This window comes from Sturnira hondurensis, unplaced genomic scaffold (assembly GCF_014824575.4).
Source record: "Sturnira hondurensis isolate 20B ecotype Veracruz unplaced genomic scaffold, ASM1482457v3 Scaffold0024333, whole genome shotgun sequence".
Taxonomy (NCBI): domain Eukaryota; kingdom Metazoa; phylum Chordata; class Mammalia; order Chiroptera; family Phyllostomidae; genus Sturnira; species Sturnira hondurensis.
Window position 1 is genome coordinate 862,611 of NW_028096964.1, and position 16,866 is coordinate 879,476.

The 16,866-nt window shown below is 51.5% G+C and overlaps 1 protein-coding gene across 3 annotated transcripts in view; it reads right to left on the bottom strand.

The window, feature by feature from the left end:
• Positions 1–3,004: 3,004 nt before the first annotated feature.
• Positions 3,005–16,866, bottom strand: part of COL4A2 (collagen type IV alpha 2 chain) — a 189,299-nt gene continuing 175,437 nt past the window's right edge. For 2 of the 3 annotated variants that reach the window (XM_037038349.1, XM_037038348.1), the window contains exons 37-48: positions 16,740–16,847; positions 15,867–15,974; positions 14,821–14,892; positions 13,787–13,912; positions 10,759–10,875; positions 10,102–10,263; positions 9,890–9,988; positions 9,359–9,505; positions 9,124–9,240; positions 7,530–7,721; positions 6,177–6,463; positions 3,007–4,141 (exon numbers count right to left, since the gene is read on the bottom strand). In XM_037038349.1, the coding sequence (XP_036894244.1) occupies positions 3,884–4,141; positions 6,177–6,463; positions 7,530–7,721; positions 9,124–9,240; positions 9,359–9,505; positions 9,890–9,988; positions 10,102–10,263; positions 10,759–10,875; positions 13,787–13,912; positions 14,821–14,892; positions 15,867–15,974; positions 16,740–16,847 (1,793 nt within the window). In that variant the 3' untranslated portion in view covers positions 3,007–3,883. Of the gene's footprint in view, positions 4,142–6,176; positions 6,464–7,529; positions 7,722–9,123; positions 9,241–9,358; positions 9,506–9,889; positions 9,989–10,101; positions 10,264–10,758; positions 10,876–13,786; positions 13,913–14,820; positions 14,893–15,866; positions 15,975–16,739; positions 16,848–16,866 lie in introns of all 3 variants that reach the window. The other variant, XM_037038350.1, reaches the window with a different exon arrangement.

The following is a 16,866-nucleotide window of genomic DNA, read 5'->3' on the forward strand; positions in this document are numbered from 1 at the left end:
AATGTTACATATATTATATACTCTATTCTTTCAATAGAGTAAGTTAGAAAAAAGAGTTATTCAGGAAGAGAAAATATGTCTCCAGTACCGTACATATTTATTGGAAAGAACCCATGTGTAAGTGGACATGGGTTCAAACCTGTGTTGTTCGTGGATCAACTCTAAGGACTTTGAGGAAGGCAAGGTCCTGGAACCCAGGACCGCATGTCTGGGAGCCAACGTGTGGTCTGTCCAGGTATCTGGCTGTTTTGGAGGCAAACTCTGCTCCATCTGTGGCCGGGGAGGTCCCAGATTGTACTTCACGTCACTTGGCCCAATGGACCTCGTGCCTCCATGGCGTGCGCCTACCTGTCCTCATCATGCTATTTCACCCTGTTCCTGCGCACTCTCTCCGTGCCCTGAAGAGCTCTCCCATCCTTCCCACTTGTCACAGCTGGGCCCTTTGGACCTGCACGGTCCGAACTGGGTGGAGCTACGATGCCTGCAGTGTAGACCCTGAACACGCACGTACAGCTGGCCTGTGTGCCTGTTCTGAAAGCTGCTGGGCTGAGGATGACCCTTTGCAGGACCCTTGCAGCAAGCAACTGCTCAGCCTACAAGTGCTTGTGTTGCTCCCTGTCCTCCCCTCCCTTGGCTTGGCCTTGAACTCACTGGCCCATCTGCTAGAAGGAGGGTCTGGAAGGCAGCTGGTTTGAGGGTGTGAGGACCAAAGCCCAGAGCAAGGAAAGGTGTGTCTAAGGCCAGAGTTCATCAGTGGCTGGAAAGGGTCACACATCCAAGTTTCTTCCAAGTCCAGGTCCTTCCCGGTTAGGGCTCCAGGGAACCCGACTCTGGGCTTCACATGTGTCATTCCATTTGCTGCTATGTTTGTTTTGCCAAGTTTGGTTTGGTTGTTCAGGCCTCTGCCCAGCAGACACCCACTGCCCAAGATGAGTCGGGGCATGCTGGCCTGGGGAGGGCTGCTTGCAGGATGCACAGTGTGTGTGTCTCCAGGGACACCTCCCACTGTTCTTGGCCTCTTTTACCTTTCACGCCCTTATGTTGCAGAGAAGCTGGACCCTGATCCCATGTGATGAAACGCCTGTGGTTTTACAGCCAATTCATGGCATTGCATGGCCCACAGCTTCCAAGCCTGCCTCCACCCACCCTCCTTGTGCTTTGTTCTTGACCTTGGCCATGGAAGGGAGGTAGCCCTGAGTTCTGCAAGTTGCCAAGAGTCCATCTGCAGGTGGGGAGGATATCAGGAGCTACCAAGGTGTATGTCTCGCTGGTGCCCTGTCCTCTGGCTCAGCACCTGACTCAGAGGTGTAAACCGCACAGAACCAAGTGGAGCAGGAATCTTCAGAACAGTGTCTCCTCCCTGGATTGTGGCGATTGGAGTCTAGAATAAATAGCTACCTCTGTAAGCTTTGTGGAGAAGCACTGTGCCCAACTTGTTGCTGCAGCTGTTGCTACAGAAACCAGCTGTGAACAGGTGTAGCCACCTTGCATCAGCCTCATCTGGTTCTCTGCTTCTCCTTGGGATACTGCAGGAGCCCATTCAGCCATTAAGTGCTGACAGTCTTAGGCAACCCCTGACCATGGGGGCCCAGAACTGGATATTGAAAATGTCCCTTTCCCATGCCTGGGTGGGACAATCTGAGGNTTGGAGTCTAGAATAAATAGCTACCTCTGTAAGCTTTGTGGAGAAGCGCTGTGCCCAACTTGTTGCTGCAGCTGTTGCTACAGAAACCAGCTGTGAACAGGTGTAGCCACCTTGCATCAGCCTCATCTGGTTCTCTGCTTCTCCTTGGGATACTGCAGGAGCCCATTCAGCCATTAAGTGCTGACAGTCTTAGGCAACCCCTGACCATGGGGGCCCAGAACTGGATATTGAAAATGTCCCTTTCCCATGCCTGGGTGGGACAATCTGAGGCTCCCTCTGTGGCCATCCTTAGTGGGTCCCTAGCAGGGTAAAGCCCGAAATTGCCAAGGTCAGTAGCCTCCTCAGCAAGGTATCCTCCTTCCTGGGTTCACTCTGTCCAGGTCCCACTCCATTCACTGGAATTGTGCCCAGAATAACCCTCTTGTGCACAGTCTTTGTCTCAGTCAGCTTCTGGGGGAATGCAGGCCAAGACGGCTGCCGATCTATTTCAAATAACATTATCAAGTGGAATACTTATTTTGTTGGGTGGAAATTATTAATAGAAAAAGTATAATATGAGATTGGATTATAAAGGGTAAAAAGAAATTTTGTGAGTTGGGTTCCCAAGTGTCAGCCAGGTTCCAGAAAAAAAAAAAAAAAAGCCGGAAATGTGTCTTGGAGACCATTTCTTGGAAATACTGAGATTTGACTTGGGACGTTACATTGGAATGAACTGCATGACTTTGGAAGTTCGTTTGTGAAGGACCGATCCCCCTAATTCCCATGAGTGATGGTTGGGGTGCTTTCTGTAAACACGAATGCATTATAAACACCAAGACAGTCCCCTGAGAGTGGAATGAGAATACCACAGACTTGGGTTTGAGTCTACCTACCGACACTCAAGAAACCAGCTCCAGGGCCAGATGCAGTGCCTTAGGGTCACCACAAATTCTGTGCTCTACAGACTTGGGAAAACTTAGGCAGTCAACAACTGGGGGTATAAAGATGTCCAAAATCAATGTTTATTCCACAGTCATTATACAGGANGAAATGTGTCTTGGAGACCATTTCTTGGAAATACTGAGATTTGACTTGGGACGTTACATTGGAATGAACTGCATGACTTTGGAAGTTCCTTTGTGAAGGACCGATCCCCCTAATTCCCATGAGTGATGGTTGGGGTGCTTTCTGTAAACATGAATGCATTATAAACACCAAGACAATCCCCTGAGAGTGGAATGAGAATACCACAGACTTGGGTTTGAGTCTACCTACCGACACTCAAGAAACCAGCTCCAGGGCCAGATGCAGTGCCTTAGGGTCACCACAAATTCTGTGCTCTACAGACTTGGGAAAACTTAGGCAGTCAACAACTGGGGGTATAAAGATGTCCAAAATCAATGTTTATTCCACAGTCATTATACAGGACATTAATATTTAGTCAAGGGAATACAATTTACAACAAAAAAAGGAGGGTAAATCTCAGGACAGCCTGGGGCCAGTGGAAACATTACTTCTGACTGTGTAAGTTAGCTGTCAAGTAGCTTGGCCGACAATAGACAGTTAGTTGGTCTTTGTTGCTACCAAAGTTTTGTCAAACCCAATGGTCTGTATGGGTGTGGTGGAAAGAATGACAGCTGGTATGTGACTGCCAGTGTCTTTCTGGCCTCGAGGGGTTGGGATAATTCACATCAAGAGAATTTGGGAGAAGAGCATGCTGTCATCACGCTGGCTTGGGGACAGGACGGGGGCCAATCCCTAGGAGACCTTATGGGGGAACAGTGGGAATGAGTTCAGGAGCCCTCGGGCCGTATGGCTTCATTTGTCGACACCACCCCATTAAGTGAGTTAAGTAAGCGGGTTGTCTGTGGGGTTTGAAAGTGCAGTGACTATATGAAGTGCAGGTTCATGTGAAGACGTTAGTTGCACCTAGCGCGTAAAAGTCTAGTATGGCCTGACAGGGAGTGCTGGGGCTGTTAACTGTTTTCCCCTTCGGAGGGTCAGGGGTTCATAGGGAGGGCTTCATTCTGCAGAGTAAGGACAGTGGCGAGCACCTGTGGATGGATGACAAGTGGCTATTTGGTATGAGAGCTGGTGCTGAATCCTTTGGTGGACTTTTTATTTGTTTTTAAAGAAAAAACATGAAGTCATTGTTTGGGTCAGCACCTGAGGTAATAAGTTAAGCACCAAAGGGGCCCCCCAGGCCGGAGGCAAACCTGCAGAGAAGCACACCGGGTGAGGCAGCCGCAGGACCGCGCATCACAGGTTCTTCATGCACACCTGGCAGCGGCTGATGTGCGTCCGGATGAGCCCCGCTTTGAGTGTGTCGGGGGAGGGCGAGCTCTGGAAGCTCTGCTCAGGGATGGTGGTGAGCCAAAAGCTGTACTTGTTGGCGAAGTAGTGGCAGGTCCCCCGCCCTCCATTGCACTCGATGAATGGCGTGGCACGGAAGTCCTCCAGACAGCTGCCTGGTGACATCAGCGACTGGCCACCACCTTCATCGCCTGCGGCAGTGTGCTGCGGAGGAGAGAGGGGCATGGCTGTGAGCACGCTAGCTGGGGACGGCCAGGGCAGACTGTAATTGATGCGCTTTTCCCCTAACTGAAAACAACCTCGATCATTTATGTCAACACAGACCACCACTTGCAGCGTACTCTTTACTGCTAGGGGCTTGGCTAAATAAATCAGGGCAGAGAGGCAGAAGGCGGAGCGGGTGCCAGGCTGCTGGAGGGGAGGGTTCATGGATATAAATGGGTAGTCCTCATTTGTTATTAAGTGACAACTAGAATGAAAGCAAAAGCAGGTTATACTCATTAATACAGTTGACCACGTTTGAGGGCAAAAATATTGTCTTCCCAATCATCCACTTAAACAGCGCAGCATTTGCCTGGCAGGAGGGATACCAAAACGTTAACTTTTGTTTTAAAGGAAAGATACAATGAAGATGTGCGTTAGCATCTGAGGGTAAGTTAAAGTAAGCAATCCCTCCAAGAGTGACCCCTGCCCTCCACTCCTCTGCTAGACTACGAAGAGGAAGGAAGTATGTACGAGTGCCTTTCGTTAGTTTTCAGAGAATCTCTACTTGCTGATTTTTCCACAGTGAACATGTACCACTTGTGTAATTTGTATTTTTTCAGAGGTTGTTAATTAAGCCATTAGTCCCTTGAAACGATCCAGCAGCTATGGGCTGGGAGACGCAGACAAGGGTCAGGGGGAATTTTCTTTGCAACTTTCCACTTCTACTTTTTTGTTTGTTTCACGAACATTTTTTAGCTCCATGAAGGTGCATGGTAGGCCCCTGGACCTCAAAGTTAATCTATTAAAAAAATGTTTGGCTTGGTTGAGCAAGCTTTGAGTGGTGAGTGGGTTGTCAGAACCTGTTAATTTATAACAGGAATACTTCACCTGCAGTTTGCAGAGAACAACAGGCTGTTCTTAGATGTATTTGGGCAGGTAATGGGAAAAACCAAAAACCTTTGGCAAGTCTTCTGCTCACAAAATGCAGAAGCCTTTCTAACCCAGAGCTACTGTGTTCCTGTTTACTGTAAATGGGCTGGGAGAAGCAGACATATTTTCACGAGGACCTCAGGCCCCACTTTGGTCTGTGAGAACCAAGGCCATCCTGGGAGCTGCCCAGGCAGGCCTGGGGAGGACTCTCCAAAGGGGCCCCCTGGGGCTGCTGGGACAGGGTCAGAAGGAAGCACCAGGCTGGACGCCCCAGCCCCGGGAGCAGCCAGGCTGAGTAAGGGCTCTGCGTTTCTGTGAATCCATTTCTATGTTATGTTATTAGTGTAACTTGTGAAGTATTTAACACTTTGGGCATGCACTATTCGCTGGAGTTACGACAGTCATATCAATATAGATGAGACGGAAGACCCACTACCCGCACTGGACTTTCCTTTCTCCCTCCGACAGTGGAGGAAGCAGGAAGATTGTAAGGGATGCTTCCGCGGTGCAGTCACTTCCCTAAATGTTAAACTAAATGCAAACTGGCCAAAACTGAGCGTCCTCTACTTTATACCCAAAGTCAGCCTGACTCTGGTATTTCAGGATTTTCCTCATCAGTATACATATATCTGTCTTAAACCAACCAGCTAATGGATATTTCTTGAGGGCATTCTAGGTTCTAGACAGATTTTACATAAGTTACTTAGGATTCTAGACAAAATTCTTACCTATGTTTAGCTTTGGGATAAACCAGAAGAGTTTCACCCTTGCTGTTCTGCTTAGGAAGATGGATACCAAACCAAATACATCCTAATTATGAAGGCTCGAAGGCAAGTGGATGGGTCCCCTCTGGGTGGGGCAGCCCCAGGCCTAGGCCGTCGCCCAGTTAACAAAGTGCGGGCAAAAGTGTAGGCTGCATTCCAGTTGCCACTTGCCCCCGGGGCCAGGTGCCCTCAAGCCCCGCACAACCTGAACACCTGTCCTGTCTGTTGATTCTCCCGAAGGCAGCTGTTCTTGCTGCTTCTCCGGCCAGGCTGTGGTTGGGGAGAGGAGCTAGATTTCTGCCCGGTTCTCTGTTCCGAGAGTGCTGGCCAGCACCACTCACCATGAGGAAGGAATATCCGATCCACAGGCTCCGCCATCCAGCCGGGCAGTGGGGGATGGAGACATCTTGACTATGGACTGCTATGGCGACGGCTGGGGCCTCACACACGGAGCAGCGGCTGATGTAGGGCTTGATCTCGTCCTCGGCAACAGGCATCATGGGCAGCGGGGCAGTGGTGGAGAGCCAGTAGGACTTGTCATTCCGGCTGGCGTAGTAGCAGATGTCCCCAGGGTTGCAGTACAGAAAGGGCATGGTGCTGAACCGAGCCAGGCAGGAGCCCGCCAGCCCTGTAGAAGGAGGTGATGGCTGAGTGTGGCTGGGAAGCTGCCCCAGCGGCCCACGGAGGGGCTCAGCTGAGCACTGGGGCCCAAGCCAGTTATCATTTGGGGGTATAGACCACACTGGCATTTCAGCCTTGCCCTTCTAGAAGGCCCATGTTGGGGGGTCTTAAAGCACCAGCCCCAAGGAACCCCTGATGGCATCCGTGATGAGGACCTAGTTCATCACACCCCACGGCGCCCTCCCACACGGAGCTCTGCCCACTTCCACCTGCAAATGACTCTAGTGCTTCTAGGTACAAAAATAAACGTTTTCTTATGGCCAGAGTACATGAGTTGAGCAGGGTTAGCTTTTCTCACTGACTGCTCACGAGTTTACAGCCAAAGGTGTGCTCCACCTTCAAGTGCTGTGGCTGCCTTCTTGGCTCTGGTCCCAGCTTTCTTAGGCTTCTTCCCTTCTTTGTTCTGCCCCATTTTAAAGAAAACTTATTATGGAAGTAGAACAGATAGACAGGAATGTGAACAAATCGTCAGGGTTCAGCGTGACAGGTTTCCCCAAGCACTGTAGATGGAGCACATCTACCCACATATCCCTTTTTCCTGGGGGTTCCATGTGACGCCCGGGCCCTCAAGGCCCTCGGCTGCTTACGGAAATTGGAGCAAAAAGCAAGAAGGAGGCGAAGCAGCTGGTGGCCTTCAGGCGGGAGCCTGTGGAAGGTGCCTGCCAGTTGAAGGCAGGTCTCTGTGGTCCTGACCTGAGGGCATCAAAGGCCAATTTAATCTTTTCTGAAACCCAGGGGTGTGAACAGGCCCAGTGCCTCTGATCAGGAGAAACGTATCTGCCTTAGAGGATTCCTGAACCTCGCTGTGGCCATTTGATCTTTTCTTTAAAAAATTATTTTATTGTTGTTCAATTACAGCTGTCTGCATCCTTCTCCCACCACTCCCCCTGACCCCAGCCAAACCCACCTCCCTCTCTTGCTTCCACGCTCCCCCATGGTTTTTTCCATGTGGCCACTCAATCTTGACAATCTCCAGCGGAGCTCGCCTTGGGGGCCTGGCAAGTGGTACCTACCCAGGTCCTGGTTGTGGGCTTTCTCCTGGCCTTCAAAGTACAGCAGGCTGTATCCACTCCAGAGCTTGTTCATGCCCACGGGGCACATGGGCTCCTGGTCTGTCTGGCTGTGCTTCACCAGGAGGTAGCCAATGCTGACACTGCGGCCTGGCATGCCGGGCAGGCCGGGGGTCCCTGGGCGGCCCGGCTCCCCTAGGGTCCGAAAGAAAGCAGCCCCCTTTTAGCTGTCGCAGAGATCTCAGCCTACAGCCCTTGGCTGGCATCACATGGTGACATTTATAGCTGTTACTTGGCTTTCTTCTAAGGCTGGGACGCTAGTGGCTCTGTCCTATAGACCCAGGGCCTCCTGGGAGGACCTGACCCACATTATACGCTCAGTAAGCACAGGGTGATGACAAGGAGGGTGCTGAGCAAGGGTACAGACTCAGTCAGCCTCCTGAGCTCTCCCCTTGGGGTGCACTGATGCTAAGCAAGAACTAAAACACCAGGAAGGTTCCCCGAATGTACTGAAGTCCAGCATACTTGGGCCACCCTTGGGGTTAGAAATATCCACTCGGGGGGCTGGGTTCTCTCTCCGAGCATGGAAGAATGACTACCTGCCTTCAACAGGACAATCTTTCAAGTGTCTGAAATTGGCTGTGCTGGTTGATCATGCCTTCCTATTCCCCTTCCCCTGCAAGGACATTTTCCTGCCTCATCGCTTTCTCATAGGACATCCTCCACCCTATGCTGTCTCGGTCTCCTAGCCTGGATGGTTCCTATCTGTCCATAAGTGTCTTCAGATGTGTATCCCCTGTGTTACACAATCTGGCCACAGGCGAGTCCTTCTGGAGGTAGTAGACTGCTATTTCCTGAGACCTGGGAGCTGACAATGCAGCCTCATCCCATACTGAGCACAGGTGGATGACAAATCTCCACTTTTTTCTGCATGACTTGCTATCATTTCTGGTCTATTAATTCTTGTACATGTACACATAATTTTAAGAAATCAATGATACAGCCCTGGCTGGTGTAGCTCAGTGGATTGAGTGCGGGCCTGCGAACCACACGATCGAAGTTCGATTCCCAGTCAGGGCACATGTCTGGGTTGCAGGCCAGTTCCCAGCAGGGGACTCACAAGAAGCAACCATACATTGATATTTCTCTCCTTCCCTTTCCCTCTAAAGGTAAATAAAATATTTAAAAAAAAAAGAAATCAATGATACAAGACTTTACAATGACTCCTGTTAATAAAATTGGTTTCTTTCAGCTCACTGTCTCAGGCCTTCAGATCTGTATGAATCTTCTCTCAAGCATGTCAACTGCTTCCTTCTCTGAGGCACCTGCATGTGTCTCAGAGGAGGGAAGGAAGCCAGGTGTTCTGCTCAGGGGCTCTGCTAGGTGCAGGTGTCATTGGAGCGCGTCCAGGAGCAACGCTGCAGTGAGGGTCCTAGGAGCTGAGCTGGGGTTTTGGAGCCAAAGGGGTGCAGCTTCTCGTCTGCTCATTTCAGCACATGTCTATTTGCTGCATGCATACCACAGTCCGTCTGGAACACCACAGCGGGGCCTGGAAGAACAGCCTGACCTCTGTCGCCTTTCATCGCCCATCACTTACCCTCCTGGCCGACTGGCCCCTGGTGCCCGCCGGGTCCCAGCTCTCCTCGGAATCCTGGCGTGGCAGACACACCGCCTCTTCCCTGGGGCCCGGCCTTCCCTGGTTGCCCGCGTAAACCTGTACAGGCACCAGAACAGGTGTGAGAGCCACGGAAAGAGTGACACTGGTGCTTAACAAATGCTTTTCAGCAAGAAAACAAAAGTGAAAACAAAGCAAATAAGAAGCCTTTTCCTACCTGGGTCTCCTGGGGGACCTTGGGGTCCCATCTCCCCCTGTGCGCCTGGGGGCCCTCTTTGTCCCTGTGGACCCATTGGCCCGGGCTGGACAGTGATCTTCTGGGGGATGCCTGCAATCCCCGGGGATCCCAAAGGACCAGGGGCACCTGGAAAGGGGAAAGGAAGGCAGTTGACAGAGAGGACCAATTGCTTTCTTTCTGTGATTTCTATGATTTTTTTTCTTTGACCTGTTCAAACCAACCTTGGAGCTTTCTAGAACAATCTTGCTTTCAGGGGTGAGATGGGCAATACTAACCCATCTGAGCAGTGGCTCAGTGCCTGCTGTTCCAAGAATTTCTTTCGTTCACCGGTGCCAGTGCCCGCAGACCCTACCTGCTTTCCTCTTTGTACCTTAGGGTTTGGGCTACATAACCAAGACTGACTTTAGAGGTGTCCCCATGCCTGGCGGGGCAGGAATAGTTCTGAAGTCCACTCCTGGTGGCAGGTGATCTATTTTGACAGCTCGGCAAGGTGTGCTGATGGCCACTTACCTGGGAGTCCTCGGTCTCCTTTGGGTCCCTTCGGGCCTCGGTCGCCCACAGTTCCCGTGATTCCTGTGTTTCCCATGAATCCTTGCTCACCCCTAGGTCCTTTGAGACAAGGAGGACATTGAGGACACTTGCCTGGGTGAGGAGTCCAGTCATCTCTGCTCACTGCTGCCAGCCTCCCAGAGGACATGACCTGTTTGTGTAGGCACAGTTACCTCTTTCTCCTGGAAGACCATGCACGCCAGGCCGGCCCTGGGGCCCGGGGTCCCCAACCCATCCTTTGGTCCCTGGGTTTCCTGGAGCTCCTGGGTTCCCTTCGTCTCCTTTGCTTCCAGGTAGGGCAGCAGGCCCGGGGGCCCCTGGGAGGCCCGGGTAACCTATTGACAGGAGTCGCAAACACGAAGGGGTTAGCCAGGAGGAAGGTGCAGCCGTGGCCATGAGCAGTGGGACTTGTGGCTCCCGGGAAGCTCTCAGGAGGCCAGTTAGAAAGCCATCTGATTAGGGGATGGTCTTTGGCAAGTTTGTAACACTGGGAGACATCTTCCTTTTTATTGCAGTAAAATATAAGTACCACCAATTTATCACTTTAACCATTTTTAGTGCCCACTTCAGTGGCTTTAAGTACACTCACATTGTTGTGCAATTACCACCACCATCCATCTTGGACCTCCGCAGCATCCCAAACTGAAACCCTGTCCCCATTACCCACTGACTCCCCAACACCTCCCCTAGCCCTGGCAATACCCACTCACTGTGCCATCTCTGTGAACAGGACCCTTCCCAGGACCTAGCATGGCTGGAAGCGTGCAGTGCGTGCCCTTTTGCGTGTGCCCCAAGAGTCTCCAACGCACAGAAATGTGAGCCCTGCTTACCTTTCAGGCCAAATATCCCTGCCGGCCCCTGGTCACCAGGCAACCCAGAAATGTTGGAAGGGGGCGTGACGCCTGGAAACCCCTGAGGTCCTGGACTCCCAGCTGGGCCTCGTTGCCCTTAGGAGGGAAACAGAAGTTGTTTTTGGTATCAGCATCTGACTTTTTAATCTGTTGTTTCCCCTACACGCTATCACCTGTCTAGGACCACAGCCACCAAGGACAGGCAATGATGGAAGGTGCCCTGAGGCCACGGAGTGTCAAACACAGCTCTTGGGATGGGTACAGGGAGGCAGTGGCCTTGTGGCCCCCACTCCCGCCAGCCTCATCTGCTGTCAAAAGGGTCCGAGGGACCCACCTCTGCTGGGACCTCGTCCTCACGGGGAGGCATGTTGCTCAGAGACTGCCTCACTGTGCCCCACCAGTGAGGTTACTTGTGTGTGACACCTCGGGCCCACCCTGATGGCATCACCCGAGAGGTTAGGTCTGTTGGCTCCACTGGCACTTGTGACGGGACAGGGGCTTCCAGGATTGGCAAGATGAGGCTTCCGAACTATACCAATATTTTTAACTGTCCCTGTGGCTATTGGTCAGTGACCCCAGCTATGGGGAGTCCATTCTCACCGCTCACAGAGTCTGTATTTGCCATTTGGCCTACTCACTAAGGTTGGTGGGTGACTCCAGATCAATACTGGTGGCACTCCAGGACACGCAGGAGAGACAGAACACTTGAGTCCCAGCTGGGGTCCCTAGTTCAACTCAGAGTGCAAACAACGCTGCTTTATGTGCCTATTTAATGCCAGGTTTTTGCACTTTTGGGTCTCTCATTGCCGGTTTCACTGTTTGAGCTGGCCCCCAAGCAGTATGCTGAAGTGTGGTCTGGTGTTCCTAAGCTCGCAAAGGCCATGGGTTGCCTTGTGGAGAAAACATGTGTTTAGGTGAGCTTCATTCAGGCATAAGCTCAATGTTAATGAATCAACAATTTATACTGAATCAGGTGTCTTTAAACAGAAACATACATAAAACAAGAGTGCGTATAGATCAGTTGATGAATATTTGACCTGGGGCTTGTGGGAACCAAACCCTGCATTTCCACTAGAATTCCTTGATCCAACGTTTGCAGCATGTAACTGTTGCAGGTGACAAGAATCGACTGCACTTGAGTCAAAGGCTGGAGCCCTTTGGCACGCATAGAGGACAGACCCCGAAGGGCAAGCCTCACAGAAGGAAATCTGCGGGAATCCCATTCTTCCCTGTGCTGTAGCCGACACAACGTTTATGGGCCCCCGCCTGGCACAGGGGGGCGGCGGTGCTGCCCAGGCAGTGGCAGGAGAAATGGCCAGCAGGGAGGGAGACTCATCTTTTCCCTTAAGTACCATACTAGTGTTGTTTTTCCTTAAGGTCTGGGGACTCAGAGATTCGTACTGGAACACTGCAAAAAACCAATGTCACAGTATCCAGGGACCATCCGGTCTCCTGCAGAGGGAAGAGAGATTTGGGATAACACAGGGAAAATCTGTGAGACAGTGGTCTCTGTGTCCCCCATGTGGCTTCCTGAGTAATCGCTATCTATCTACCGCACAGAGAGACTTCCCCATTGGGAGGCTGTGGTTCCCAGCATGGGGGGACAGGATTCTGTTGGTGCAACTTCTGAGGGGTACAAAAACGCAGATACTGGGAGAAGCATTTCGGAAGGTGTCATCCCGGGCTCACTGGCTGCTGGCAAAAGCAAGTGGGTTTACTAGCCTGGGGGGTTAACCAGCTGCTATCTGTGGCTTTACAGAAAATGGTACCAAGTGAGCTGCTTCTAACTATTGTCACAAAGTAACTAAAACAGATGGTGAGTGGCTGTGACTAATGCCCAAAACTCTCGTGTTAGAAGATCCTGACTGGCCAGATTCCCACAAAAACATAACGAACTTAATTAACAGCAGTGAGCAGGCCTCTGTTGTTGAGGACATGGAACGTGCAGGAGTCAGTTTCTGCAATGAGGGTCAAAATAGCTCCGTTTCCCTGGTGGCCCCATGAATCTTCCTAAGTGCTGAGGTAACAACCCTCGTCTACTGGAAGTCTGATGCAAGGCCATCTTGCAAAACGCAGAGGCAAATCATGCTCCAAAGCCTGAACGGAAACACTCGAGGCTGCAAATTCGAGCTTCTGAAACTTGTGCAAGGGACGACAACAGACTGACATGACGTCCCTAGGCTTGGATACGAGTACAAGTTCTGACCAGCCACCTGCAAATGTCAGTAGTGAAAGTCACCTTTCCTTAACCCCAGTGGCCTGGTGGGCACCATGAAGAGTGTCTTCTGGTCTCCAGGACCACTCAGAAGCCACCAGGTCACTGGGCTATTGTGACTTTCACACAGGACGAGGGCCTCATAAGGGGTAAGAACTTTAACAAAGAGACACTTTGTTTCAGGACTGTTTGGGAGCCCGAGAGACGTCCCATGTCCCCATGATGGAGAGCGGAGAGCTACACGGTATGTTCAAAGAGTTCTGAGAAACTCGTGCTGCACGGGTGAACGTGTAATAGGGCCACTTCAGGTAATTTAGGGATATCTTGGAGCTCGCATGGCTTTTTCAATGGAGGTCAAAGAGAGTTACCCTACAGTTTCATAGTATTAACCTTGAACAAATATCGAGCACTCACACTATGCCAGGCATTTAGCCGGCATACACACAAAGGAATGAAAGAGAGCGAGTTCCTGCTCTTGTGGGGACTGTATGTCGTCAGCTGCAGAGTCTGAACAGCACGCTGTGTGATTCGGATATGAATACATGTAGTGTGACATCGATCACGATGTTGTGAGCGCGGCCTATGGGCCAGGACTGCACGCACCGAGTGGAATTTGAGGTCTCTCTCTTCCCTCTGTTCCGACCATGGTGGGTCTCATCTCCAACCTCAAAGCCCCGTCAGGGCAGACAGGTGAACTGACAAGCATGACTCCTCCCCTCTCCCACTGCGGCACCCAACAACATCCTGGGTTCTGCTTATGCAGAAGGTAATGCTGGAAGTGTTTGGCCTCACCTGGCGCTCCTCGCTCCCCTTTTTGTCCTGGGACTCCGGCAGGGCCTGGAAGGATGTTGGGCTCTCCTGGCTCACCCCTGTCCCCAGCAGTACCTGGAAAACCTGGGTCTCCATGGATGTCTTCACCTGTGGCAGGGTTAAACAGGGGCAACATCACCGTCTTTGACCACCCAGTGAAAGAACAGGAATGCTCTCCAATGGGGTGCAAAAGTAGAAGACCAGAAGGCAGCTGTGGGGATTTCAGCTTGCTGTGTGGCCTCAGTGTCCCACAGCCTGACACTGGTACACCATTGCTTCGAACTGAATTGTATCCCCCAAATTCATATGCTGAAGGCTTAATTTCCCATGTGATGGCTTTTGGAGGTGGAGTGTTTGGGAGGTGACTGGGTTTAGATGAGGACATGAGGATGGGCCCCATGATGGGATTAGTGTTCATATAAGAGACCCCGGAGAGCTTGTTCTCTCTCTCCACCATGTAGGGACACAGAGAGAAGGTGGCTGACTTCAAGCCAGGGAGAGGCCCTCACCAGAACCAGACCATATCAATGCCTAGATCTCGAACCTCCAGTCTGCAGAATGGTGAGGAATGAATGACTGCTGTGTAAGCCCCCAGTCTGTGTCACAGCAGTCCATGCTAAGACAGTATTATCTGTTTCAGAGTATAAGCACAGCCCCAGGACAGGCTGGGCACCCACTGCCTTCCCTTTGCCAATGAAATGCAAGATTACAGATGCTGCTGAAAACATAAAGAATTGTTTCTTTTTCTCTCCAAAAGCCAGATGGGCCTGTTCAACACAACTTCTGACTTAGGGGGACAGATTCTGAGGGATCACATCTGTGGTCTGTAGAGCCACAGGGACCCGAGTCCACATGGCCTCAGGGGTGATCAAACAGTCCTCATGGGGCAGTCCTGCTCTCTGAACAGCCCCCACCACATCCTGCATCCTAGTGGCCTTCCTGGTCTCCCTCCCACCCACACCTGCTGGGCATGGCTGTGTGGCTGTGTGGCCTGTGCCTGCAGCTGCCATGGGTACCTGGGGATCCTGGAGAGCCTTTGGTGCCTGGCAAGCCGTGTAATCCACCGATACCTTGGATGCCCGGTAAACCTGTGTGGGTTTCATTCACAGTTATTTCATGCACGGGAGAGCAAAGGCAGCAACCCATACAATAAGTCAGACATGTTTTCATTTGCTATGATACGGTCACCCGTCCAATTTATTCAAACCCCCACAAATAGGAAGCAGTTCAGCAGCTGGTCTGACGTGTCAATGAATCACTTCTATGTCACCTGAGAGAACCAGTTAACCTAAAGATCAATTTCCTAAAATCTTTACCGACTCATTGGAGCCAGGAGGGACCTGGAAAGTGGTATATTCTGTTTCTTTTCTTGGAGCTTGAGTCACTGGACATATTTGGTTTCTAAAAATTGCCTGGAACCAGTAGCCTGGCATTAGGTCCATTCCCTCTGGATTCTTGAAGACAAACATTTCTAAACAGTTCTAAAGTAGGACAAAGGACGCAGGCAGCAATTTGTTTTGTGACGTGGAGCAACAGGGCAGCTGAAGACTTGCCCATGGCCACAGGCCTGGCCAGCCTTGATTAGGGGCCTGTCAGGGCACCCAGGACCTGTCCCCTGAGCAGTGGCTCGTCCAGGTCAGGTGCATAACTCTCCAGATCCCACTGTGGGCTCCAGCAGACCACTATCAGTGGGAAGCCAGGAAGCCTGTGGTGGAACAAGTTCATGTCTGTCCTTCTGGTCCCCCCTTTTCACTGCCCAAGTGTTGACCAAGGATTGGCCCTACAGCTTCCTGGGCAGTTTTTACTCATTGTTCTGGAGAGGGACGCACCCCTCAGACTGACAGGTCTGTCTTTTCCCAGTGGGCCTGGGCAACTACAAACCCGGTTCTGGGTGTGTCTTGTGCGGACAGTAAACCACGTGCACCCCTGCCTTTGAGCTCATACAGTCTTACAGAAAGCAGTGTGGAGAGAGGGCAACCTGGCTAATGGTGCCTCTCCTCAACTGGCAAATCTATATCTAAAACACTTTGCACTTGTACCTGTGAAGAGAGAATAGTCGTACCTGGTAAGCCTGGAATACCTGGCCAGCCATAATCTCCTTTCTGGCCAGGCACTCCAACCCGGCCAGGGTCTCCCTGCTGCCCTCTCAGGCCCGCCTGTCCTGGAAAGCCTGGGGGAAGAAGGACACATCCATAAATCGAACACAGAAACCCTGAAGCCCTTGGGCGAGGCCTACTTGCCCGGCCTCCAGGTCCTGCCTGGATGGGACAGGATGGGGTACTTTTTGGGAGAGGACCACCTTTCCTTCAAGCAGAGAATGCATGTGGCTTTGGACTCCACATTCAAGTTTAGTGGGGTTAGCTCAGCCTTGCCAAAGAGAGAGCAGCTGTGTTTTCTTAGTCTTATCCTATCATCCAAGTAGAAGTTTGAAGAGAACCCATGCAACAAGCCCCTCAGGATTAGTCTGTCAGAATCACAGGTCCTGGGTGAAAAGTAAATAAAGCAAAAGCAGCAATAAACCAAAAAAAGCATGGAACTAGTTCACTGTTTGCTTTCTGTCGTTAACTTGGGATCCCCAAAGGAATTTCTACTTTTCCAAATTTGTGAAAGAGGATCTGCAACAAGAACTCAGCCTGTGTTTAGGCAGAGACGGACACTGGGCCACACAGACGCTCCCCCACGGCCAGGTTGGCTGTTTCTGTGTATTTGGTCCCAAGGCACAGGGAGGGAAACGGGCAACGTGCAAGAGCAAGCTTCCTGGTGTGAGGTGTGATCGCAGCAGACGAGTCCTTGGGGAAACTGGCTGCTTTCGTGCTGGGGCATTGGGGATTTGGAGGCTCCGCCGTGCTCTGCCCCACTGGCTGCTGCACCGTTAAGCCATGCCCCGGGGAGTGCAGGCGCTCGGGGAGGATTGTGTGACTGCAGGAGATTTTACCTGTTTGCCCTGTAAGTCCGGGAGGGCCCTGGGCTCCTGCTATGCCTGTTATCCCAGGGAAGCCGATGTCACCTTCTGCTCCTTTCTGTCCAAAGAATCCCTTCAGACCTGTAACCACAGACTTACT